Source organism: Lissotriton helveticus, chromosome 1_1, assembly GCF_964261635.1.
Source record: "Lissotriton helveticus chromosome 1_1, aLisHel1.1, whole genome shotgun sequence".
NCBI lineage: Eukaryota > Metazoa > Chordata > Amphibia > Caudata > Salamandridae > Lissotriton > Lissotriton helveticus.
This window is the reverse complement of record NC_136057.1, coordinates 1568800916-1568827921: the sequence shown is the minus strand read 5'-3', so window position 1 is coordinate 1568827921 and position 27006 is coordinate 1568800916. Positions and strand designations below refer to the sequence as shown.

The 27006-nt window shown below is 45.5% G+C and overlaps 1 protein-coding gene across 2 annotated transcripts in view; it reads right to left on the bottom strand.

Annotated features, from left to right (window-relative positions):
- Positions 1 to 807: 807 nt before the first annotated feature.
- The window catches only part of RGS13 (regulator of G protein signaling 13), a 348690-nt gene continuing 322491 nt past the window's right edge, over positions 808 to 27006 (bottom strand). For both annotated transcript variants that reach the window (XM_078658602.1, XM_078658592.1), the window contains exon 5: positions 808 to 2451. In XM_078658602.1, the coding sequence (XP_078514728.1) occupies positions 2272 to 2451 (180 nt within the window). In that variant the 3' untranslated portion in view covers positions 808 to 2271. The remainder of the gene's footprint in view (positions 2452 to 27006) is intronic.

Sequence of the window (27006 nt, the reverse complement as noted above, 5' to 3'; positions counted from 1 at the left end):
TTCACATAGGTGCAAGCTGTATGAATTGTCTTTAGAGTTACATTTTGTATCCTTTTTGTTCACAGATGTGCAAACTTAGGGGCATATTTACAAGCACTTATCGCCAACACAAAGTCACTAAAAGTGGCGTTGTGTTGGTCATAGAGGCTTAGCCTTATTTACAAAGCAGCAATAAGCCACTTAACGTGGCTTAACTCTGCCTTGTAAATAAGGCCCCCTATCATGCTTTATTTAGCGTGAAAGGGGAGGGCAATTGGTGTTGCACTGGGTGTTCCGCCGCAACACCCATTGATTTTGATGCTACCGCCTATTTACAAGGGTGGCGTAAATAGGTGGCAGGGCAAAAATTAAGACAAGGGAAAACTTGGTCTTAAATAGGCAAAACGAGGAGAAATGCTTTATTTCTCCCTGTTGTTGCTGTTTCCATGTGTGCTGCCTTGTACAGCACACAGAGAAACAGCAAATTGCCTATGATTGTTTATGTGCAGTAAGGTAGGCCTTCCTATACATAAACAATAATTTCCTCCAAAGCAGACAGACTTGCACTATGTTGAATATGGCACATCCCTGCGTTTGCAGAATGAAGAAGAATGGCGTTAGCAATGTTTGCTTAACTCCTTGCTTCTCCATTCTGTTGTAAATATGCCCCTTGATGCCCTTTTCTTTAGAGAGGTACACATACCGGGTGTTTTTGACACGTATTGAAAGATGAACTTCGTAATGTACTTTATTTTGAAACTCTATACATGTTCATACTTCCTGACTTAGTTTGAACCTTTACTGTTTTTAATTCTATACACCTTTCCTTTATGCTTTATCGTGTAATATTCTAGGGAAAAAGAAGGTCAATCAAGCTTCTTAAAGATCCATAAAGTGCCAGTCTTCTACCATTACTGGGATAAACCATACAGCTTTTTTTTCTGTGTCTGACAAAACATAGAAAAAAACAATTAGAGTCAAAATTGAGAAGGGGACAATGTTTTACATAAAACAAAAAGTGCACACGTGTAATCTATCTGAATGCAGAGTACTGGGTTAAAGACCAAACAAGAGATTAATTCTCCTATATATGGACACACTTACTTTTGTACAAGATATTTGGCTTTGCTTCTTTTAGGGTTAACCCTGTATTTCGGAAATACAGTAGCAAATACCAGCAATTGCAACCAGTCTTCAGTCTTCAGCAAGGAAATAAGGGAGATGGGCATGAGCGAAGAATCAATCAGGGGACACAAATAGCTCTAGCTTTTACGACTGTGTTTTGCATCATTTACTTACCAATATTTATTCTACCAATCAAAACCCTTACTGGTGCTTATCCCTAAAAGAATATATATTTTATGGAAAGTAACATGATCGGAGCTCATGAAACTCATATGAGGTCAAGGGTGTACTGCAGTGTCAGCTATGATAATCCTGTGTTCTGCAGAGGAATCCTGAGAGCAGCTACCAACGATGAGGCATGGATCAGCCAGTCATTACATGGGGTGTTGGTTCAGTCCCAGTGCATCTCAAATGGATTCCTGGGCTTTAGGAACACTAGGGGGCAGAGGGGACCAAGGGTTTCAGCCAGATTTGCATACAAAGCGGAAGGACACTGTTCTTGTCTCCATGTTCTTTACGGTGGCAACTCAAAAACTGCATAGGCTACACAGTTGAAGCCTGAATCATTAGGCCATTGCATAAGATATAGGTTTACCCATAGTTCATTTTCTGGCTCAGAAGCACGAAGTATAGGACACGGTGGGCACTGGAGAAAAAAGGCAGCAGCCATCTTCATATAGGCGGTCACAAATTAATTTTCCTATCTCCATGTTAGATGTTGGGGTTGTGACTCCAAAATCAGCAAAACGTTCTAAATTGTAAAATCTGTTGAAACTTTCTTTCTTTAAAAGGCACTACTTGGCCATCCACAATTAGATTTCTAAAAATATTGTTCTCTGGATGTCATTTTGCCTGTTTGGACCACAACCATTCTTGAGTGTGTTTCCAGCCATGGTTAGGAGATAGTGCCAAGTGATTCTCCATCAACCTCCTTTTTCCTTTAGTGACTTGATTAAACTTTTCATTCGCCTGATCCATCAGTAAAATAGAGTCATCAAGTCTTGGTCACTGTGTTTGATGTTCAGCCATACCAAAGGCAATGGTTTTTAGTACAGCTCCAGCATCAAATTATCTTTTCAATGCTTCAAAATTTGAGACATTATACATATATTAGTGATTTGAAGGGTCATTTTCTAAAGACCATCAGAAGATTGTCAGACATGCTTGTCATGTGTGCTGGCTGTAGTTGCTGAGGAAATTCTGATAAATTGATGATTGCAGGAATCTGGGGTATGAGTCTCTCTCCATGTGGCGGTAAACAATCTTCTGGGCGTCTTCAAAACAGTACGGACTGGAGTGCTGCAGCTCCTTGATGATATCTTCCCTCGTCGGGCTGTCTATGTTAATCTGAAAAAAGGAGAATTGGTATTACAGATAGTCTTGATTTACTGTTGTTTGTGGAAAGGTATAGATTGGTCTAGGGTAGTAAATACTGGTAAAGCCGAAGCCTGTATGCCAATGGGTGTATTCAGGAGAGATACTATCTCTCCTGAATACACCCATTGGCTATCTCAGATAGTGAAAGGCAATCATCCCTACATTACTTCAAACAATATGCAATCATTGCCCATTTGAAAAGTCAGGAGGGTGAATTTTTCCTGCATCGTTACCACTTTCTTGCTTTGCGTGGCTGCTCACAAAGTTACCAAATGCACTATTACTGTTCCTTATAGAAAGATCTGCATACTAGTAAACTACCTGAAACCACCATAGGACTCCAAAGAAGTGGCAGGTGGTAGTGTTCCTTGTCCGCTGACAAATACGGTGGGGTTTAAGACCTGTTATATAGGTGCAAATAAACATGGGCTCTGAGAATGCATCCCAGCTTTGGAAACTCCGTCAAAGAATTTGTTAAACACAACTTATCTTCCTGGCGAATATACTATCTGATCCCCCAAAAAGCCTCTGTAAAACCAGCCTTCTGCTATCATGTTGTGTGCCCTATTGCATGGTACCAGAATATGGTAATGTTCGAAATGGGGTCTCTGGTTGGCAGTGGGTTGCACCCTGTCCAAGGAGGGACACTCACTCTAGTCAGGGTGAAGGAGTCACACAGCTAGGATAATTCCTGCTCACCCCTTGTTAGCTTGGCATTAGCTGTCAAGGTAATCTCAAAAGGAGTCCATACCAGTGCATGTCCTACCTGTTAAATACGCAGCATCCTGCCCATGAGGCTGCCTTGGGCCTACCTTAGGGGTGACTTACATGTAGTGAAAGGTAAAGGTTTGGGCCACTTGCCAGGACGAAATGACAGGTTAAATCTACACACACAGACACAGCAGTAGCAGGTCTGAGAAATGTTTGCAGGTCTACTCATTACTCATGTGGGTGAAACAAACAGTGCTGCAAACCCATTAACAACATTTGATTTACAGGCCCTGCCACACCCTGTGCACTTTACTAGGGATTAACAACTAAATCAAATATACTAATCATGGATAAACCAATGACCAATACAATTTAGACATAGTGCAAATGCACTTTAGCACTGGTTAGCAGTGGTAAAGAGCCCAGAGTCCCAAAGCCAACAAGACAGGTCAGTAAAAATAGGAAGAAGAAGGCAAAAAGTTTGCCCATAACCCTGCAAAAAGTCCCAGGTCCAACAGGTAATCAAAATATTTTCTGACTCAGATATCATGTGCTAAATATTGTTTCTAAAAATATCCCCCTATTGGAATTCATAGTAGAAATTCCCTAGCCAGTGAGATACGATTCTTGTAAACAATACTTAGCACACAATATTTGTGCCAGACTATATTCTGACTATAATAATTCTGAGGTATGAAAGTGGTCTGGTGTTTGAATCCTATTCACGAGGAACCGTCAGGTCAAGACACAAGTCACTAAAGTCAGGGGTCATACTGACCGATCACAGCCAGTGAAGAGACACCCTAGCACCAACTAAGTGTAGCTCTGGGAAAAAGTGGAGGTGAGTTGTGGCTCTAGCTACCTAGCTTATGTATGTCTATATGAAGGAGGAGGGTATGTGTAGGGTCTGTGGTGGGTGTGGACAACATTGGATACAGTAGCACATTTATATGGTCATAATGGACTTTTGATGAGACATCCTGGAAACACAACATACAGCAGTTTCGCATGTGTGACCCCCTATATTTCCTCTTGGTAAATCTTTTCTAACATATGTCAATAAAGTATTTTGCATTGGATGGTATTGTACTGCTATGCTAGAAAAAAAACAGCCATGGGGATAATGGTTGCAATAGTATCAGCCATTGATAATTACCCAGGCCTGCGTTTGAGCCCTTAATTTTATGACCACTGTGCCATGTCTAACAAAAAATAGCCACGTACATATCAGCCAATAGAAGTGGAAACCAATCTATTATGTATCTAAACCATTATGTTACGCATATGAACCGAGTGCTGTGGATGCAAAACAGTAGGGTATGCATGCAAACCACAATTTTATGCCTGTGAATTTGTACATTATGAGGATGAGCTAAAATAAAATATCTATAAATCAACATATTGGCCATACACTTCAGTATGTTACACAAACAGACCAATATTTACTTTACACACAAATGTATTAAACAGATACAGAAACAGCAGTGTTTTATTGATACAATCCAATATATTGGAGTGTGCCTATAAACTGCACATCTTAGCCCAGGTGATTTTTCACACATAGGTATGTATGACATTAGCATTAGTATGCATGCGTTTACAACACATGCCTTCACCATACATCAATTACAATGTAATGTCTTTACTACGCAGTGCCTTAACCATGCAAGCCTTTACCAGGCTTATACCTTTACCACTTATGCCATTACAACAGAAGATAAGGGAAACCCCTACACACACACACACACACACATATATATATGTATATATATATATATATATATATGTTCATATATATTTACTGAAAAAACCATAGGTTTCAGGGACGTAATAGTTAGTTGGACATTTCCCTCTGTCTGTTGTTGTACCTATCTCGGTGGATGTGCGGATTCAAACCGCCATATTGGTAAAGTCGCGAAGGAAGCACGTTTCAGCCAGCCCACTCTGCTTACGCTTACAGGAAGGGAAGTACAACGCTACATGTCCCATGTCTTCCATGTAGTGATCTGCTGATCACAGGACTAGTTCTCAGCTTGCCACAGCCACTCCCTCACTGCTGCTTTACACCCATGCAGCACAGGCATCACAGGACATGTGATCCTGCCAATAAAAAGGGCTGGGCGCAGGTGCTCGACGCCATTTCTACTCTCTATCAGGGTGTATCCATGTGCTTATTATGTTGGTGGCAGCCGAGGAACTTTGAGCAACACGGGCCTCCCACAATGTCGCAATAATTTGAGGTGCACAGAGATGGTGGCAGCCAAAGATCTTTGCCGGACACTGGCCTCCTGCCACGTGATAATCACTTGAGGTGCACAGAGTTGGTGACAGCTGAGGCATTATGGCCAACACAGGCCTCCCACCATGTGGCGAAGACTTGTACTGCAATGAGTTAGTGCCACCAGAGCTGAGCGGGTGTGCAGCCTGCGATGATGCGTGGCCTCGATACGCTATCCTGGCAATCAATACCCGATTTGAATTGTGAGCTCGCTGGACAGCATATACGCCAAAGGCAGCTGGCTGTACAGACTCCTCGGCGTGGTGCAGCAGGGTGTGCTGGGGCCTCTGTTGCGGAATCCAGCGATAGCTGAGGAGGTTGCTCCAGCACGTGATGGGCCCTCTTGGGCACATGCCGGTGGCGGCAGGTGAGCATTGAGGTCTGGGTGCGTAGGGTTGGGCACTCATCGCTGAGCGGCGGACTTGTCTAGGGACCAGGGCTGGGATGCTTGCAAAAGATGTAAGAATCATGCACACTTCCTGAGAAGTTTGCGACGACATTAGTTTACAGGCCCCGGTGGTCCAGTTTTGCCTGCACATTGTTGGAATGTGTGTGGTTTCTGTTGCGGTGATTGTGTTCAGTGTCGGCACAGGGAAAAAGTAGTACATGTGTAGTCAGTTGCCCCAACAAGTGCAGGAAGGCTGCTATGGCATGGTTTCCTTGCTTGGTCTCCAGTTGTTTCTGCGCAGTGTAGGGGAAGTGAACATGCAGGAGTATCAAGCTGAAATGAACCCTGACGCTTACAGGTCTGATAAATTCTGCATAATGAGACCATAACAAATGTTTGTGTGGTTGTAACGTTCCTTTTCTGTCCTACGAGGGTTACAACCACACAAGCTTGTGTTACGGTCATTTTGTGCAGGATTGATCATACCTGTAAGCATTCCAGTTTGTCCAAGAGAAATACATTTAACCATATTACGTTTGTGACCATACTAACGCTTGATCATTATCTTCATTTATCCAACAGGTCTCTGAATACGGAGTTTTGAGATTTTCAGGATGATCTACAGTTATTTCGATCCACAAGTTGATGTTCCCCGTGGGCAATGTCACTCGTTGTTTGATGTTTTTGTGTTGTTAATTTATGTTTGTCTAATAAAGTACTGTTTATCCTCTACTGTTGACTACTAGACTTCATGACCTGGTGCACCCCCATTTCAGTTACTATAATCTTGGATCTGGAGCACAGAGGCTTCAAGCAATTCCTGGGGCTGAGGTTGATTGTGAAGAAATACTACGTATTGGGATGAGCGGGTGGTGGGGATGCAGGGGCCCTAGCATGCTTTTGTAGACATGCATCCAAGACGTGTGAGGAAGTTTAATAGGGCTGGCTGTGAGACTCCTCCGATTCTCGCAGTTGTTAGTTTGAAGATACCAGAGGCCAACAGGTGCAGCACAGCCAGCATCTTTGTCTGCGTAACGATGTTGATTGTCCACTGTGTTGGTACCATCAGCCTGTGGGCAATGTGGCAGTGTGCACCAACTTCAGAATGGGGCGATAATTCTTCTGCCACGTTTGCTGCACTAAACTGCCGACAACGCTACGATAAGTCCCAACTGTTGGATTATAGAATTACTCTAAAATGAGCCCTTGTGTTTATTAGGACTTTGTTGTAGCTACATGCAAATCACAATAAAAAGGATGAAAAATCAACTTAAGTGGGCAGGGTATAGACACTCTGACCCCCCTAGGCCGACTCTGGGGATCCCACAAAAAGCCCCAGGGCAAAAAAAGTATTGCTTTTTTATTTAAAGCGGCTGGGTGCACAAATCTGGATGAAAAAATTCAAAAATACGATGGGGTGTTTTCTCAGAAACTTATCGCAGAGTTATCGGCACTTCACAGCAGCAAAATAATTATCATCCCATTCTTAACCTGGTGAAAACTGCCGATATCGCCAGTGTTCCAGCTATAGCTTCCTCAAACAACATTGCTACTAATGATATGCAAAATAGGCGTTCCAGCACAAAAAAAAAACATGAAAACACCACTTTCCGATATTTTCAACAACCAGCGAAATCTGCGATACGATCTAAAAACATGGGATAAGCCGTGTTAGCAGTAGGAATTTAACATCTGCCTTCTACTGGTGATTCGGAAAAGGGGGTGGTGATGAACAGAGTGCCTGAATTAAGCAGACCACTCTTACCCAGTCCAAAGATCAGGGCTTGATCCATCACCGTTTTTTAGCTCACTGCACCATCCCAGCTCAGAACTTGGCTATATGCAAATTAGTCTGTACCTGTCCCAGTGCATGATGGGAACAGGGCAAACTAAACTACCAAGCCAATTCTTGTACTGGGAAGGAAACAAGCTTCCGGGGACCGGTTTCTGCCATTTCAGGCGTCTTCGGCCCGGCTTGCTTGAATCCTGATGGTGCAATGAGCAAGGGACTCACATCTGAGTATACCCTTCCACGCTTATGGTGGACAAATTGATTCAGAAAAGGGGGTGGTGATGAACAGAGTGCCTAAATTAAGCAGACCACTCTTACCCAGTCCAAAGATCAGGGCTTGATCCATCACCGTTTTTTAGCTCACTGCACCATCCCAGCTCAGAACTTGGCTATATGCAAATTAGTCTGTACCTGTCCCAGTGCATGATGGGAACAGGGCAAACTAAACTACCAAGCCAATTCTTGTACTGGGAAGGAAACAAGCTTCCGGGGACCGGTTTCTGCCATTTCAGGCGTCTTCGGCCCGGCTTGCTTGAATCCTGATGGTGCAATGAGCAAGGGACTCACATCTGAGTATACCCTTCCACGCTTATGGTGGACAAATTGATTCAGAAAAGGGGGTGGTGATGAACAGAGTGCCTGAATTAAGCAGACCACTCTTACCCAGTCCAAAGATCAGGGCTTGATCCATCACCGTTTTTTAGCTCACTGCACCATCCCAGCTCAGAACTTGGCTATATGCAAATTAGTCTGTACCTGTCCCAGTGCATGATGGGAACAGGGCAAACTAAACTACCAAGCCAATTCTTGTACTGGGAAGGAAACAAGCTTCCGGGGACCGGTTTCTGCCATTTCAGGCGTCTTCGGCCCGGCTTGCTTGAATCCTGATGGTGCAATGAGCAAGGGACTCACATCTGAGTATACCCTTCCACGCTTATGGTGGACAAATTGATTCAGAAAAGGGGGTGGTGATGAACAGAGTGCCTGAATTAAGCAGACCACTCTTACCCAGTCCAAAGATCAGGGCTTGATCCATCACCGTTTTTTAGCTCACTGCACCATCCCAGCTCAGAACTTGGCTATATGCAAATTAGTCTGTACCTGTCCCAGTGCATGATGGGAACAGGGCAAACTAAACTACCAAGCCAATTCTTGTACTGGGAAGGAAACAAGCTTCCGGGGACCGGTTTCTGCCATTTCAGGCGTCTTCGGCCCGGCTTGCTTGAATCCTGATGGTGCAATGAGCAAGGGACTCACATCTGAGTATACCCTTCCACGCTTATGGTGGACAAATTGATTCAAAAAAGGGGGTGGTGATGAACAGAGTGCCTGAATTAAGCAGACCACTCTTACCCAGTCCAAAGATCAGGGCTTGATCCATCACCGTTTTTTAGCTCACTGCACCATCCCAGCTCAGAACTTGGCTATATGCAAATTAGTCTGTACCTGTCCCAGTGCATGATGGGAACAGGGCAAACTAAACTACCAAGCCAATTCTTGTACTGGGAAGGAAACAAGCTTCCGGGGACCGGTTTCTGCCATTTCAGGCGTCTTCGGCCCGGCTTGCTTGAATCCTGATGGTGCAATGAGCAAGGGACTCACATCTGAGTATACCCTTCCACGCTTATGGTGGACAAATTGATTCAGAAAAGGGGGTGGTGATGAACAGAGTGCCTGAATTAAGCAGACCACTCTTACCCAGTCCAAAGATCAGGGCTTGATCCATCACCGTTTTTTAGCTCACTGCACCATCCCAGCTCAGAACTTGGCTATATGCAAATTAGTCTGTACCTGTCCCAGTGCATGATGGGAACAGGGCAAACTAAACTACCAAGCCAATTCTTGTACTGGGAAGGAAACAAGCTTCCGGGGACCGGTTTCTGCCATTTCAGGCGTCTTCGGCCCGGCTTGCTTGAATCCTGATGGTGCAATGAGCAAGGGACTCACATCTGAGTATACCCTTCCACGCTTATGGTGGACAAATTGATTCAGAAAAGGGGGTGGTGATGAACAGAGTGCCTGAATTAAGCAGACCACTCTTACCCAGTCCAAAGATCAGGGCTTGATCCATCACCGTTTTTTAGCTCACTGCACCATCCCAGCTCAGAACTTGGCTATATGCAAATTAGTCTGTACCTGTCCCAGTGCATGATGGGAACAGGGCAAACTAAACTACCAAGCCAATTCTTGTACTGGGAAGGAAACAAGCTTCCGGGGACCGGTTTCTGCCATTTCAGGCGTCTTCGGCCCGGCTTGCTTGAATCCTGATGGTGCAATGAGCAAGGGACTCACATCTGAGTATACCCTTCCATGCTTATGGTGGACAAATTGATTCAGAAAAGGGGGTGGTGATGAACAGAGTGCCTGAATTAAGCAGACCACTCTTACCCAGTCCAAAGATCAGGGCTTGATCCATCACCGTTTTTTAGCTCACTGCACCATCCCAGCTCAGAACTTGGCTATATGCAAATTAGTCTGTACCTGTCCCAGTGCATGATGGGAACAGGGCAAACTAAACTACCAAGCCAATTCTTGTACTGGGAAGGAAACAAGCTTCCGGGGACCGGTTTCTGCCATTTCAGGCGTCTTCGGCCCGGCTTGCTTGAATCCTGATGGTGCAATGAGCAAGGGACTCACATCTGAGTATACCCTTCCACGCTTATGGTGGACAAATTGATTCAGAAAAGGGGGTGGTGATGAACAGAGTGCCTGAATTAAGCAGACCACTCTTACCCAGTCCAAAGATCAGGGCTTGATCCATCACCGTTTTTTAGCTCACTGCACCATCCCAGCTCAGAACTTGGCTATATGCAAATTAGTCTGTACCTGTCCCAGTGCATGATGGGAACAGGGCAAACTAAACTACCAAGCCAATTCTTGTACTGGGAAGGAAACAAGCTTCCGGGGACCGGTTTCTGCCATTTCAGGCGTCTTCGGCCCGGCTTGCTTGAATCCTGATGGTGCAATGAGCAAGGGACTCACATCTGAGTATACCCTTCCACGCTTATGGTGGACAAATTGATTCAGAAAAGGGGGTGGTGATGAACAGAGTGCCTGAATTAAGCAGACCACTCTTACCCAGTCCAAAGATCAGGGCTTGATCCATCACCGTTTTTTAGCTCACTGCACCATCCCAGCTCAGAACTTGGCTATATGCAAATTAGTCTGTACCTGTCCCAGTGCATGATGGGAACAGGGCAAACTAAACTACCAAGCCAATTCTTGTACTGGGAAGGAAACAAGCTTCCGGGGACCGGTTTCTGCCATTTCAGGCGTCTTCGGCCCGGCTTGCTTGAATCCTGATGGTGCAATGAGCAAGGGACTCACATCTGAGTATACCCTTCCACGCTTATGGTGGACAAATTGATTCAGAAAAGGGGGTGGTGATGAACAGAGTGCCTGAATTAAGCAGACCACTCTTACCCAGTCCAAAGATCAGGGCTTGATCCATCACCGTTTTTTAGCTCACTGCACCATCCCAGCTCAGAACTTGGCTATATGCAAATTAGTCTGTACCTGTCCCAGTGCATGATGGGAACAGGGCAAACTAAACTACCAAGCCAATTCTTGTACTGGGAAGGAAACAAGCTTCCGGGGACCGGTTTCTGCCATTTCAGGCGTCTTCGGCCCGGCTTGCTTGAATCCTGATGGTGCAATGAGCAAGGGACGGTGATGGATCAAGCCCTGATCTTTGGACTGGGTAAGAGTGGTCTGCTTAATTCAGACACTCTGTTCATCACCACCCCCTTTTCTGAATCGTTTTTGGCCACTATAGGTGTGGCAGGGTATACTCAGACATGAGTCCCTTTCTCACTGCTCCATCAGGATTCAAGCAAGCCGGGCCGAAGAGGCTGAAATGCCAGAAACCGGTCCCCGGTAGCTTGTCTCCTTTCTGGTGAAGAATTGGCTTGGTAGTTTGGTCTGCCCTGTTCCCATGATGCACTGGGCCAGGGACAGACTAATTTGCATATAGCCAGGTTCTGAGCTGGGATGGGGCAGTGAGATAAATAACGGTGATGGATCAAGCCCTGATCTTTGGACTGGGTAAGAGTGGTCTGCTTAATTCAGACACTCTGTTCATCACCACCCCCTTTTCTGAATCGTTTTTGGCCACTATAGGTGTGGCAGGGTATACTCAGACATGAGTCCCTTTCTCACTGCTCCATCAGGATTCAAGCAAGCCGGGCCGAAGAGGCTGAAATGCCAGAAACCGGTCCCCGGTAGCTTGTCTCCTTTCTGGTGAAGAATTGGCTTGGTAGTTTGGTCTGCCCTGTTCCCATGATGCACTGGGCCAGGGACAGACTAATTTGCATATAGCCAGGTTCTGAGCTGGGATGGGGCAGTGAGATAAATAACGGTGATGGATCAAGCCCTGATCTTTGGACTGGGTAAGAGTGGTCTGCTTAATTCAGACACTCTGTTCATCACCACCCCCTTTTCTGAATCGTTTTTTGGCCACTATAGGTGTGGCAGGGTATACTCAGACATGAGTCCCTTTCTCACTGCTCCATCAGGATTCAAGCAAGCCGGGCCGAAGAGGCTGAAATGCCAGAAACCGGTCCCCGGTAGCTTGTCTCCTTTCTGGTGAAGAATTGGCTTGGTAGTTTGGTCTGCCCTGTTCCCATGATGCACTGGGCCAGGGACAGACTAATTTGCATATAGCCAGGTTCTGAGCTGGGATGGGGCAGTGAGATAAATAACGGTGATGGATCAAGCCCTGATCTTTGGACTGGGTAAGAGTGGTCTGCTTAATTCAGACACTCTGTTCATCACCACCCCCTTTTCTGAATCGTTTTTGGCCACTATAGGTGTGGCAGGGTATACTCAGACATGAGTCCCTTTCTCACTGCTCCATCAGGATTCAAGCAAGCCGGGCCGAAGAGGCTGAAATGCCAGAAACCGGTCCCCGGTAGCTTGTCTCCTTTCTGGTGAAGAATTGGCTTGGTAGTTTGGTCTGCCCTGTTCCCATGATGCACTGGGCCAGGGACAGACTAATTTGCATATAGCCAGGTTCTGAGCTGGGATGGGGCAGTGAGATAAATAACGGTGATGGATCAAGCCCTGATCTTTGGACTGGGTAAGAGTGGTCTGCTTAATTCAGACACTCTGTTCATCACCACCCCCTTTTCTGAATCGTTTTTGGCCACTATAGGTGTGCCAGGGTATACTCAGACATGAGTCCCTTTCTCACTGCTCCATCAGGATTCAAGCAAGCCGGGCCGAAGAGGCTGAAATGCCAGAAACCGGTCCCCGGTAGCTTGTCTCCTTTCTGGTGAAGAATTGGCTTGGTAGTTTGGTCTGCCCTGTTCCCATGATGCACTGGGCCAGGGACAGACTAATTTGCATATAGCCAGGTTCTGAGCTGGGATGGGGCAGTGAGATAAATAACGGTGATGGATCAAGCCCTGATCTTTGGACTGGGTAAGAGTGGTCTGCTTAATTCAGACACTCTGTTCATCACCACCCCCTTTTCTGAATCGTTTTTGGCCACTATAGGTGTGGCAGGGTATACTCAGACATGAGTCCCTTTCTCACTGCTCCATCAGGATTCAAGCAAGCCGGGCCGAAGAGGCTGAAATGCCAGAAACCGGTCCCCGGTAGCTTGTCTCCTTTCTGGTGAAGAATTGGCTTGGTAGTTTGGTCTGCCCTGTTCCCATGATGCACTGGGCCAGGGACAGACTAATTTGCATATAGCCAGGTTCTGAGCTGGGATGGGGCAGTGAGATAAATAACGGTGATGGATCAAGCCCTGATCTTTGGACTGGGTAAGAGAGGTCTGCTTAATTCAGACACTCTGTTCATCACCACCCCCTTTTCTGAATCGTTTTTGGCCACTATAGGTGTGGCAGGGTATACTCAGACATGAGTCCCTTTCTCACTGCTCCATCAGGATTCAAGCAAGCCGGGCCGAAGAGGCTGAAATGCCAGAAACCGGTCCCCGGTAGCTTGTCTCCTTTCTGGTGAAGAATTGGCTTGGTAGTTTGGTCTGCCCTGTTCCCATGATGCACTGGGCCAGGGACAGACTAATTTGCATATAGCCAGGTTCTGAGCTGGGATGGGGCAGTGAGATAAATAACGGTGATGGATCAAGCCCTGATCTTTGGACTGGGTAAGAGTGGTCTGCTTAATTCAGACACTCTGTTCATCACCACCCCCTTTTCTGAATCGTTTTTGGCCACTATAGGTGTGGCAGGGTATACTCAGACATGAGTCCCTTTCTCACTGCTCCATCAGGATTCAAGCAAGCCGGGCCGAAGAGGCTGAAATGCCAGAAACCGGTCCCCGGTAGCTTGTCTCCTTTCTGGTGAAGAATTGGCTTGGTAGTTTGGTCTGCCCTGTTCCCATGATGCACTGGGCCAGGGACAGACTAATTTGCATATAGCCAGGTTCTGAGCTGGGATGGGGCAGTGAGATAAATAACGGTGATGGATCAAGCCCTGATCTTTGGACTGGGTAAGAGTGGTCTGCTTAATTCAGACACTCTGTTCATCACCACCCCCTTTTCTGAATCGTTTTTGGCCACTATAGGTGTGGCAGGGTATACTCAGACATGAGTCCCTTTCTCACTGCTCCATCAGGATTCAAGCAAGCCGGGCCGAAGAGGCTGAAATGCCAGAAACCGGTCCCCGGTAGCTTGTCTCCTTTCTGGTGAAGAATTGGCTTGGTAGTTTGGTCTGCCCTGTTCCCATGATGCACTGGGCCAGGGACAGACTAATTTGCATATAGCCAGGTTCTGAGCTGGGATGGGGCAGTGAGATAAATAACGGTGATGGATCAAGCCCTGATCTTTGGACTGGGTAAGAGTGGTCTGCTTAATTCAGACACTCTGTTCATCACCACCCCCTTTTCTGAATCGTTTTTGGCCACTATAGGTGTGGCAGGGTATACTCAGACATGAGTCCCTTTCTCACTGCTCCATCAGGATTCAAGCAAGCCGGGCCGAAGAGGCTGAAATGCCAGAAACCGGTCCCCGGTAGCTTGTCTCCTTTCTGGTGAAGAATTGGCTTGGTAGTTTGGTCTGCCCTGTTCCCATGATGCACTGGGCCAGGGACAGACTAATTTGCATATAGCCAGGTTCTGAGCTGGGATGGGGCAGTGAGATAAATAACGGTGATGGATCAAGCCCTGATCTTTGGACTGGGTAAGAGTGGTCTGCTTAATTCAGACACTCTGTTCATCACCACCCCCTTTTCTGAATCGTTTTTGGCCACTATAGGTGTGGCAGGGTATACTCAGACATGAGTCCCTTTCTCACTGCTCCATCAGGATTCAAGCAAGCCGGGCCGAAGAGGCTGAAATGCCAGAAACCGGTCCCCGGTAGCTTGTCTCCTTTCTGGTGAAGAATTGGCTTGGTAGTTTGGTCTGCCCTGTTCCCATGATGCACTGGGCCAGGGACAGACTAATTTGCATATAGCCAGGTTCTGAGCTGGGATGGGGCAGTGAGATAAATAACGGTGATGGATCAAGCCCTGATCTTTGGACTGGGTAAGAGTGGTCTGCTTAATTCAGACACTCTGTTCATCACCACCCCCTTTTCTGAATCGTTTTTGGCCACTATAGGTGTGGCAGGGTATACTCAGACATGAGTCCCTTTCTCACTGCTCCATCAGGATTCAAGCAAGCCGGGCCGAAGAGGCTGAAATGCCAGAAACCGGTCCCCGGTAGCTTGTCTCCTTTCTGGTGAAGAATTGGCTTGGTAGTTTGGTCTGCCCTGTTCCCATGATGCACTGGGCCAGGGACAGACTAATTTGCATATAGCCAGGTTCTGAGCTGGGATGGGGCAGTGAGATAAATAACGGTGATGGATCAAGCCCTGATCTTTGGACTGGGTAAGAGTGGTCTGCTTAATTCAGACACTCTGTTCATCACCACCCCCTTTTCTGAATCGTTCTACTGGTGTAAAGCAGAATGACTACCTAAGGTATGAAAGGGAGCCCAGGCTAGAACCACATCTGAAGACCAACACATGTTATAGAGCTACTAATCATGCAACTCTGAAACCCAAGAAGGCCACAACATCCACCGCCACCACCCCCGGGGCCTCCCCCATACCCCCGCTACTACCACCGAGGCTGCGCAGAACAGAACAGTGGACCTTCCCAAAACGGCATGGCTCCTCAGCCACCCAATAGCTGAATGTTGGGAGACGTGAGAACCAAGTATGTGTGAAGGAGGCAAGTCACCCATCAATAACAATGCACACAATGCCAAATGTAGCGGTGATGTGCTAGACAGACCTCACTATGCAGAGCACAGACCTCTCCATGTGTACATACGATGCTGGTGCTTGTACTGTTGTGGACAGTGGACGCAACCGTGTTACCTCAGGCAGTGACGAAGATCTCGATCATGTAGGTGTGTCGACACACCCTGTAAGCGGAACCGGAAGCGGAGTGGGCTGGTCCAACATATGCCACTCTAATGTAGAAGTGTGAATAAATAAGTCGTGGTTCTGGGCATGGTTCACTTCTGGAAGGCAAACACATCTGCCAGAGTGGCGGCCCTCACCCTGCCACGCGGCTGCCGCTGTGACTGCCGGCCTCCTCGACAAAGGCCCTCTGCGAACCCAGCGGCACAGCACCACAGACTTATGTCTGTACAGACTACTGCCTTTGATGTACACTGCGGACAGCAGGGCTCACAATTCAGATTGAGACGCGATTGCAGATGACACAGTCCAGTAGATTAGAGACATTGTTCTCAGTGCGGCTCGCCCATAGCGCGCATCATCGCAGGCTGCGCAAACGGCCTACACTGCGGTCAACAGGTCTCACAGTTAAAATTGAGTCTTGATTAATAAATTTCAGAGTCCAGCAGACAACTAACTATAACGTCCCTGAAAAATACATATTTTGACAATGTATTCCATATATATTTCAACTTTTGTTCCATACGCCTACACTGCAGTCAGCAGAGCTCAAAATTCAAATTAATTCTTGATTTATTAATTGCAGAGCCCAGTGTGCAAAAGACATTGCATCCACTGCGGCCCGCCTGCATGACCCATCATTGCTGGCTGCGCACACGCTGAGTGATTCAGGTGCCACTAACTCTGTGCAGCTCAAGTCAATGCCACGTGGCTGTGGGCACTTTGCTGACTTCTGCCTCCGGCCTACACTGAGGTTAGCAGGGCTCACAAATCAGATTGAGTCGTGATTGCAGATGACGCAGTCCAGTAGGCAACAGACATTGCTCCCAGTGTGGCCCGCCGATACCACGCATCTTCGATGGCTGCGCGCACGCTGAATGCTTCTGTACCTACTTTTATTTTGTTGTTTTCTATAAATAAAATGTTTTATATGTAAATCCACTGTGATTCTCATTGTCCAACCTCACATGCATCTTGATTGTTATAATTGTGCGACATCAGCCGATTTGTTATGTTCCAGATTTCGGAAGGTTGCTGTCACATCTGTTTGTCGGGGGTTCAGGGGAGGATGGCGGACAAGGGGGTGGAGGCGGGGCGTGTCGGGGCACTCTTGGGTGTCCGAGCTGCATGATCATTGGCTCCATGGAATCTGTTGTCATTCAGGTGTGGCTGTGGGCTGGGCTCCCTTTCATGTTGCAGGTTGTAGTCCTACTTTTCACCAGGTCAGAGCAAGTGTAATCTTCCTGGTGCTAACGCACCTTATCGCCTGATTTGTGTTCTCTGTGCTGATCTTACTGGTCATTGAGAATGTTACGAAGTGATGTGTTCGCTGCTTTTTGCACGGGAAAGCCTACTCTGTATCTCATTAGCGATATTTGCCGGGGTCATCCGTGACGATGTTTTTTGAGGCTACTATCCCTGGTAAACTGGTGATATGGGCTGTTTGTACTAGCTTGTGAATGGTGCGTTAAATTTATCACCATTTTGGCTGCGATAAAGTGCTGTTAACTCGTCGATGTGTCCCGGAGAATATGCCCCTCAGAGTTTTAAAGAACTGAGAAGTACTCAAGTGCCGCACAGAGAGCCGCACACCCAGCACGTTTATGCAAGGAGGCAGCGCTGAGAGCCACGCACCCTTCATGTTCACACTAGGGTGTCATGCTGAAAGCTGCGCTGGGATCGCGACTCCAAACGTTTTGGGGAAAAAAACTGTTCACTTTTAATATTTACATTCCCCTTGGGGAACCCATCCCCCGAGGCATTACCACATCTACATTTCTTTTTCTTAAGGGGAGCGGGGCCACGTGGCCCCCCTCCCAGGCCACTTCTGGCCCCTTGGATCCCATCCCCTGGGGCCTGGCCTCTCTGTTGGGGACCGTGGAGGCAGCCCCAATGCCCCCACAGTCCCGCCGGCTCCCCGTCTCCTGCTGGAGCTGGCATTACTTTTGGGCAACCGGAGCTGCTATCATGCAGCTTCCCTTGCCCAAAAGCAAATCTCCTTTCCTTTATTGAAGCGAGAGGAGGTTTTCCTCCTCTCACTTCAACAAAGCAAACCAGGGTTTGCTATCACAGGGTGGAAACCATGCTCCCGCCTCGTCATAGCAAACGGCAATGTCCTGGCGGTGTACACCCTGTGACATTGCAGGAGCCATCCCTGGGGCTGGCGGTCCCCAGGTCATCAAACACCCGGTGATGGTCCCCGGGGCTGCGGGAGGGCCATGTGCCCTCCCGCACCTAAGAGCGCACATTTGGGCGTTTAAAAAAAAATAATACCTTGGGGTGTCCTTGTGGGACCCCCTGAGCAGGCATAGGGGGTCAGGGTGTTTCTACCCTGCCCACTTTTCTTCACTTTTAACTTTGATTTACTGTTTTCTTGTGACTCGGTTATGCCGAGTCACAAGATGGCTGCCAACACTTCCTGGTTTGGAGTATTGGCAGCCAATCACACTCAAGCTTGAGGTCGTGGTAGCCAATCACAGAGACGCTCGTGGTCTGGAGGGGTTGTGAACCCACCGTAGCCATTGATATTGTTATTTAAATTTTTTGATTGTCTCAGCAACTACTGAACAAATATACACCATTTAATAAAAAGGTCGCTTTTTTGAACCAAGAACTACCTTTTTTGCCAATTTTGCTGTAATTTTGTTTAGCAGTTCGGGCTGTAGCCTTGGCTAAAGTTTCCTATGGGAAATTGATTTTCAGACTTTTTTTTTTTAATTTCTCAACAACTACTGAACGGATTTACACCATTTAAAATAAATCGCTTTCTGAACCAAGCGCTACCTTTTTGCCAAATTTGGAGTAATTCCGTTCTGCAGTTCGGGCTGTAGCCTTGGCTAAAGTTTCCTATGGAAATTAACATGGAGAAAACACTTTGAGGGACCCCCCTTTTTTTCTCAGCCCCCTCACTATTAAGCACATTGGCTGGGGATGGGGGCGGTTCCAAAAATGGCCCTAGAGGGGATCCTTTCAGTCTCCCTTCCCTTATTACATTTTGGTTGGGCCCAGGGGGATGGGGTCACTGGGGCCAAAATCCACCCGGGACGGACGCTACATGGCCCTGTCTTCCATTGTTTACTATTGATTTGGCCCTGAGGGGTGGTATTCTCCAGGGCTGTAATTGGTCTGGGAAGGGGGGTCACATGCGCTCTCTTCCCTATTTTATGAAAGTTATTTCCCTGGGAAATGACCCACCTGGGGTGCAAATTAAAAAAACAAGTGCATGAGATCGCAAAATTAAGGGAAAAAAGTTTGGGGGTCCAGTGGGGTTCCTATGGGGCCCCACAACCAGGTCAAAGGAGTCAGGGTGTTCCTGCCCTGCCCAGTTCTTTTTTCTTTTTTTAACTTTTCTCTTTGGACTCGGCTGAGTCCGAGTCCCACAATGGCTGCCAACACTTCCTGTTTAAAGTATTGGCTGCCAATCAGATATCACCATGAGGTCTGTCAGATCATGACGTCCCTAAATATACACATTTCTTTATTCTTTAATAATTCCAAAACTATTAAATTACAAAAAGTGCTCTTTCTGGACCAAGAGCAAACTTTCTGCCAAATTTGGTGTATTCTGCTTAGCGGTTTGGGCTGTAGTCATGTCAAATCCCCTAAAGAACTCCCGCTTTTTCTTGGCCCCCATTTCACAGATCACCCGAAACTTTCCAGACAGCAGCTGAAGTGACCAGTACACTACTTTTGAAACTTTCGTGAAGATTGGTCAAACGGCGCCAAAGTTATTAGCAAAAGAAAAATTGCTTCATTTATGGAAACTAAGCCCTAACTAAAACTACCTACTGGTTAGAATATATATATATTTAACATTTGAATGTAAAACATTTGACATGAACTACACGGCCCAGAAAGCATCATACTTATTCAAGTAAGCCATTGGAGGGCTGTTAATTAATGACTCAAGAGGGCGTGTCAGATGCAGCACGTAAATATGTCGAGCCTCTGAAGAGAGCAGTAAGCTCAGAAACGCGTCAGGATAACATCGACAATGCTAGAAATGTATCAGTATGCAGAAACAGTCCTACCTAATGAAAGGCTCGAAGCGAACTGCTGTCGAAGTGCGTCCTTACCTGCGGGCAAACTGGAGCTTTGATGTTACACGCGGCCGCCCGGCCGCGAAGGATTGCACCACCCCGGGAACATAGGGGGTCACAGGGCTTCGAATCATGAGGAGCATGTCGTGTGAGATAACAGTTCATAGGATTTAAGACTGCCATGCATTCTGAGGCCCATCGGAGGGCTTTGAATGTAAAATATTTGACATGAACTACACGGCCCAGAAAGCATCATACTTATTCAAGTAAGCCATTGGAGGGCTGTTAATTAATGACTCAAGAGGGCGTGTCAGATGCAGCACGTAAATATGTCGAGCCTCTGAAGAGAGCAGTAAGCTCAGAAACGCGTCAGGCTAACATCAACAATGCTGGAAATGTATCAGTATGCAGAAACAGTCCTACCTAATGAAAGGCTCGAAGCGAACTGCTGTCGAAGTGCGTCCTTACCTGCGGGCAAACTGGAGCTTTGATATATATATATATATGCAAAAAAGAAGGAGAGAACTCTGGGTAGGTCTCAGTTTAGGTGGAAAGCAGCTCCTGTTAGAGCACTCTCAACACCAGCGACACTCTAGATCTGCTCACCTCAAATGTCTGTTTTTCTATCAAAGTTTTTAAGCATAGGATTAGACAGTGCTATCCATGCCGAGATAGAAAATGACAAAGTCTTTCGCCATTTAAACAGCAAAGTCTTTAAGCATAGGACTAGTACAGTGCAGTCCTTGCCGAGCTGTCAAATAACAAAAGCCATTTATCACTCCAGGCACAATATTACAGCTTTGAATTGGTAAAATACCAACTCAAGCCAACCTGAAATGAATAAAAGCAACCCCTGACACAGTGTTTCGCTCTAATTAGAGCTCTTCAGAGAGGTATAGCTTTGTCCAGACACAAGGGAGCACCCAGTATTAAGTCAAAACAAAACCCTTTCAGGCATAGAGTGACGCATAAATTATGCAAAAAAGAAGGAGAGAACTCTGGGTAGGTCTCAGTTTAGGTGGAAAGCAGCTCCTGTTAGAGCACTCTCAACACCAGCGACACTCTAGATCTGCTCACCTCAAATGTCTGTTTTTCTATCAAAGTTTTTAAGCATAGGATTAGACAGTGCTATCCATGCCGAGATAGAAAATGACAAAGTCTTTCGCCATTTAAACAGCAAAGTCTTTAAGCATAGGACTAGTACAGTGCAGTCCTTGCCGAGCTGTCAAATAACAAAAGCCATTTATCACTCCAGGCACAATATTACAGCTTTGAATTGGTAAAATACCAACTCAAGCCAACCTGAAATGAATAAAAGCAACCCCTGACACAGTGTTTCGCTCTAATTAGAGCTCTTCAGAGAGGTATAGCTTTGTCCAGACACAAGGGAGCACCCAGTATTAAGTCAAAACAAAACCCTTTCAGGCATAGAGTGACGCATAAATTATGCAAAAAAGAAGGAGAGAACTCTGGGTAGGTCTCAGTTTAGGTGGAAAGCAGCTCCTGTTAGAGCACTCTCAACACCAGCGACACTCTAGATCTGCTCACCTCAAATGTCTGTTTTTCTATCAAAGTTTTTAAGCATAGGATTAGACAGTGCTATCCATGCCGAGATAGAAAATGACAAAGTCTTTCGCCATTTAAACAGCAAAGTCTTTAAGCATAGGACTAGTACAGTGCAGTCCTTGCCGAGCTGTCAAATAACAAAAGCCATTTATCACTCCAGGCACAATATTACAGCTTTGAATTGGTAAAATACCAACTCAAGCCAACCTGAAATGAATAAAAGCAACCCCTGACACAGTGTTTCGCTCTAATTAGAGCTCTTCAGAGAGGTATAGCTTTGTCCAGACACAAGGGAGCACCCAGTATTAAGTCAAAACAAAACCCTTTCAGGCATAGAGTGACGCATAAATTATGCAAAAAAGAAGGAGAGAACTCTGGGTAGGTCTCAGTTTAGGTGGAAAGCAGCTCCTGTTAGAGCACTCTCAACACCAGCGACACTCTAGATCTGCTCACCTCAAATGTCTGTTTTTCTATCAAAGTTTTTAAGCATAGGATTAGACAGTGCTATCCATGCCGAGATAGAAAATGACAAAGTCTTTCGCCATTTAAACAGCAAAGTCTTTAAGCATAGGACTAGTACAGTGCAGTCCTTGCCGAGCTGTCAAATAACAAAAGCCATTTATCACTCCAGGCACAATATTACAGCTTTGAATTGGTAAAATACCAACTCAAGCCAACCTGAAATGAATAAAAGCAACCCCTGACACAGTGTTTCGCTCTAATTAGAGCTCTTCAGAGAGGTATAGCTTTGTCCAGACACAAGGGAGCACCCAGTATTAAGTCAAAACAAAACCCTTTCAGGCATAGAGTGACGCATAAATTATGCAAAAAAGAAGGAGAGAACTCTGGGTAGGTCTCAGTTTAGGTGGAAAGCAGCTCCTGTTAGAGCACTCTCAACACCAGCGACACTCTAGATCTGCTCACCTCAAATGTCTGTTTTTCTATCAAAGTTTTTAAGCATAGGATTAGACAGTGCTATCCATGCCGAGATAGAAAATGACAAAGTCTTTCGCCATTTAAACAGCAAAGTCTTTAAGCATAGGACTAGTACAGTGCAGTCCTTGCCGAGCTGTCAAATAACAAAAGCCATTTATCACTCCAGGCACAATATTACAGCTTTGAATTGGTAAAATACCAACTCAAGCCAACCTGAAATGAATAAAAGCAACCCCTGACACAGTGTTTCGCTCTAATTAGAGCTCTTCAGAGAGGTATAGCTTTGTCCAGACACAAGGGAGCACCCAGTATTAAGTCAAAACAAAACCCTTTCAGGCATAGAGTGACGCATAAATTATGCAAAAAAGAAGGAGAGAACTCTGGGTAGGTCTCAGTTTAGGTGGAAAGCAGCTCCTGTTAGAGCACTCTCAACACCAGCGACACTCTAGATCTGCTCACCTCAAATGTCTGTTTTTCTATCAAAGTTTTTAAGCATAGGATTAGACAGTGCTATCCATGCCGAGATAGAAAATGACAAAGTCTTTCGCCATTTAAACAGCAAAGTCTTTAAGCATAGGACTAGTACAGTGCAGTCCTTGCCGAGCTGTCAAATAACAAAAGCCATTTATCACTCCAGGCACAATATTACAGCTTTGAATTGGTAAAATACCAACTCAAGCCAACCTGAAATGAATAAAAGCAACCCCTGACACAGTGTTTCGCTCTAATTAGAGCTCTTCAGAGAGGTATAGCTTTGTCCAGACACAAGGGAGCACCCAGTATTAAGTCAAAACAAAACCCTTTCAGGCATAGAGTGACGCATAAATTATGCAAAAAAGAAGGAGAGAACTCTGGGTAGGTCTCAGTTTAGGTGGAAAGCAGCTCCTGTTAGAGCACTCTCAACACCAGCGACACTCTAGATCTGCTCACCTCAAATGTCTGTTTTTCTATCAAAGTTTTTAAGCATAGGATTAGACAGTGCTATCCATGCCGAGATAGAAAATGACAAAGTCTTTCGCCATTTAAACAGCAAAGTCTTTAAGCATAGGACTAGTACAGTGCAGTCCTTGCCGAGCTGTCAAATAACAAAAGCCATTTATCACTCCAGGCACAATATTACAGCTTTGAATTGGTAAAATACCAACTCAAGCCAACCTGAAATGAATAAAAGCAACCCCTGACACAGTGTTTCGCTCTAATTAGAGCTCTTCAGAGAGGTATAGCTTTGTCCAGACACAAGGGAGCACCCAGTATTAAGTCAAAACAAAACCCTTTCAGGCATAGAGTGACGCATAAATTATGCAAAAAAGAAGGAGAGAACTCTGGGTAGGTCTCAGTTTAGGTGGAAAGCAGCTCCTGTTAGAGCACTCTCAACACCAGCGACACTCTAGATCTGCTCACCTCAAATGTCTGTTTTTCTATCAAAGTTTTTAAGCATAGGATTAGACAGTGCTATCCATGCCGAGATAGAAAATGACAAAGTCTTTCGCCATTTAAACAGCAAAGTCTTTAAGCATAGGACTAGTACAGTGCAGTCCTTGCCGAGCTGTCAAATAACAAAAGCCATTTATCACTCCAGGCACAATATTACAGCTTTGAATTGGTAAAATACCAACTCAAGCCAACCTGAAATGAATAAAAGCAACCCCTGACACAGTGTTTCGCTCTAATTAGAGCTCTTCAGAGAGGTATAGCTTTGTCCAGACACAAGGGAGCACCCAGTATTAAGTCAAAACAAAACCCTTTCAGGCATAGAGTGACGCATAAATTATGCAAAAAAGAAGGAGAGAACTCTGGGTAGGTCTCAGTTTAGGTGGAAAGCAGCTCCTGTTAGAGCACTCTCAACACCAGCGACACTCTAGATCTGCTCACCTCAAATGTCTGTTTTTCTATCAAAGTTTTTAAGCATAGGATTAGACAGTGCTATCCATGCCGAGATAGAAAATGACAAAGTCTTTCGCCATTTAAACAGCAAAGTCTTTAAGCATAGGACTAGTACAGTGCAGTCCTTGCCGAGCTGTCAAATAACAAAAGCCATTTATCACTCCAGGCACAATATTACAGCTTTGAATTGGTAAAATACCAACTCAAGCCAACCTGAAATGAATAAAAGTTCTCTCCTTCTTTTTTGCATAATTTATGCGTCACTCTATGCCTGAAAGGGTTTTGTTTTGATATATATATATATATACATATATGTATGTCTATATAAATATATTACTTTTTTTTAATTGGAGGAACCCAACTTTCTTACCCACCTCTAAACCCTAAAAACACCCTTAACACCCAATTCTCTTACCTATCCCTAAACCCTAAAAAACCTTACTACCCTATTCCCTTACTCACCCCTGAATACAAAAAGCACCCTTGCCATCCTACACCCTTACCACCCAATTCCTTTACCCACTACTAAATCCTAAAAAGCACACTTACCAACTTATACCCTTACCCACCCCTAAACCCATTACCACCCTATTTCCTTAGCCACGGGTAAAGTGATCAAGGCCTATGCATGGTAAAACATGTGTGGTAAGGGCTAGGCCTGGGCGAAGCTCACTTAGTTCTGCTCAGGAAATTCCCTGGAGTGTCTCAAAATATCTGTGAGACTCAGCGGGATTCCGCTAGCTGGGAGAGATGCTCAATGCACCTGTTTGTGCTTCGTTTTTGATGTTCAGAAACATGCCGCACGTTCTCGAGCTTGAAATTTCACCAAAAGGAGAAAATCTGTTTGTGGATGTAGCTGCGGTCACTGACATTTTCTTGTGCTTGCTGTCTTCAGAAAACAGGTGCCAGATGTCACAGACATGGCCAAAGACCCATGCTAGCAGTCGGCAAGTCTCCTGAGCGCTCATGGGTAGTCAGCAAACCTCGTTGGCGCTTGTGGGCGGCCGGCAAATCTCATTGGCACTTGCAAGCACTTGGCAAGACCCATTGTGTTCTCCAGCACTGCAAAAACCTGGCTCGAGGGTGCCAACCGGAAATAAATTCCACTACAAGGCGGAATTTATTGTGAACTCCGCATTCTCTGCAGATCTCTCAAAGTTCATGAATTCTGCAAATTCCGCGAGCAGAGCGGAATTTTACGGCCAGGTCTAGTAAAGGCAAATTGTGGAAAAGTCATTGTGTTGCAATTTATGCATGATTAAGGCATCACGTCGTACCACAAACTAATGCTATTGTGTACAAACCAACATAGTGCACACAATCCTATATAGCCGGCATGAACCAGGCAGTAGGCGTAAAGGCATACTTTCCTGTTTACGCAATGGCGCACCTTGAGGCAGGTGCACTGGGTGCAAACAGGGACAATGTTTCCTATTAGGAAGAATGTGCTGCCCTCAGGACAGCTGCAAACCTGCACTGCCCCCAGGATAGCACAGTTAAGAGAAATACGGAGCAGCTGTTTAAAAGCTGCTCCATGTTTCTCTGTGCAGGCAGCAGTCTGCCTGCACTTTCAGAGGGGAGAGAAATCCCCTTGCAAGAAGATGAAATGAGTGACTGCACCCATCTGCAAGAGGATGTCTGGAGGGTCCATGGGACAACTTTTCTCCGTTCCGGAGGACTTCCATTAGGAGGCGCACTGAAAGTGTGTTACCTCGTTGTGGTGCACTTTCAGTGCGCCTCCTAAAGGCATGTTTTCCTCTGCCCTACGTCAGTAATAGGGCATGGGGACAGAGATTAAGAGATTCTCTCATTTTTATGAGGCCTCGCCCAAATGCACTCTCTTGATAGTGCTGGCGCTATATGTGTGCCAGCACTATCTGTATTACAGAAGGGGCCGCACAAGCATTTACCACTCCTTCCGTAATACCACAGTGTCCCAGTGTGGCACAAAGCAGAAGCAGACTTAATCATAGACAACAAGTTATATTACCCACTAATGACTAGGAACAGGCGTGCAAAAAATACATAATCATACGTAAAATACAAACATGTTTTTAATAACCATAATAAAATTCATATATAAAAGAGACTAACATTATACAAATCATGTGACAATACAAAAAAAAAATATTATATACAATTGTTGTACATAATAACAAACAATACACTATAGCATGATTGATTAAAAAAGACACCACAATTGATTGCTGCGATGTGTCCACGAACAAATGAAGAAGAAAATACTCGACGCGCGTTTCGGCGAAAACGCCTTCTTCAGGAGTCACAAATAACCATCTGCAATTACATATTAAAAAGTTATTATATATATTATAATTCTGGACTGACTAACATCTATAAATAATACTATTAGAATGACAAGCATGTAAACCTACAAAATTAACATAATATATTTCATGTGACTTTGCCGCCAACCTAACAATAGAGGGACCAACATTTCTAATTTGTGTCTAGTTACTCATATGATACACATGTTTCAGAAAAAAAGATTGTATAGTACGCAAAATGTAAATGTAATGTCTTTCTTTAACCTATTGAAGACTC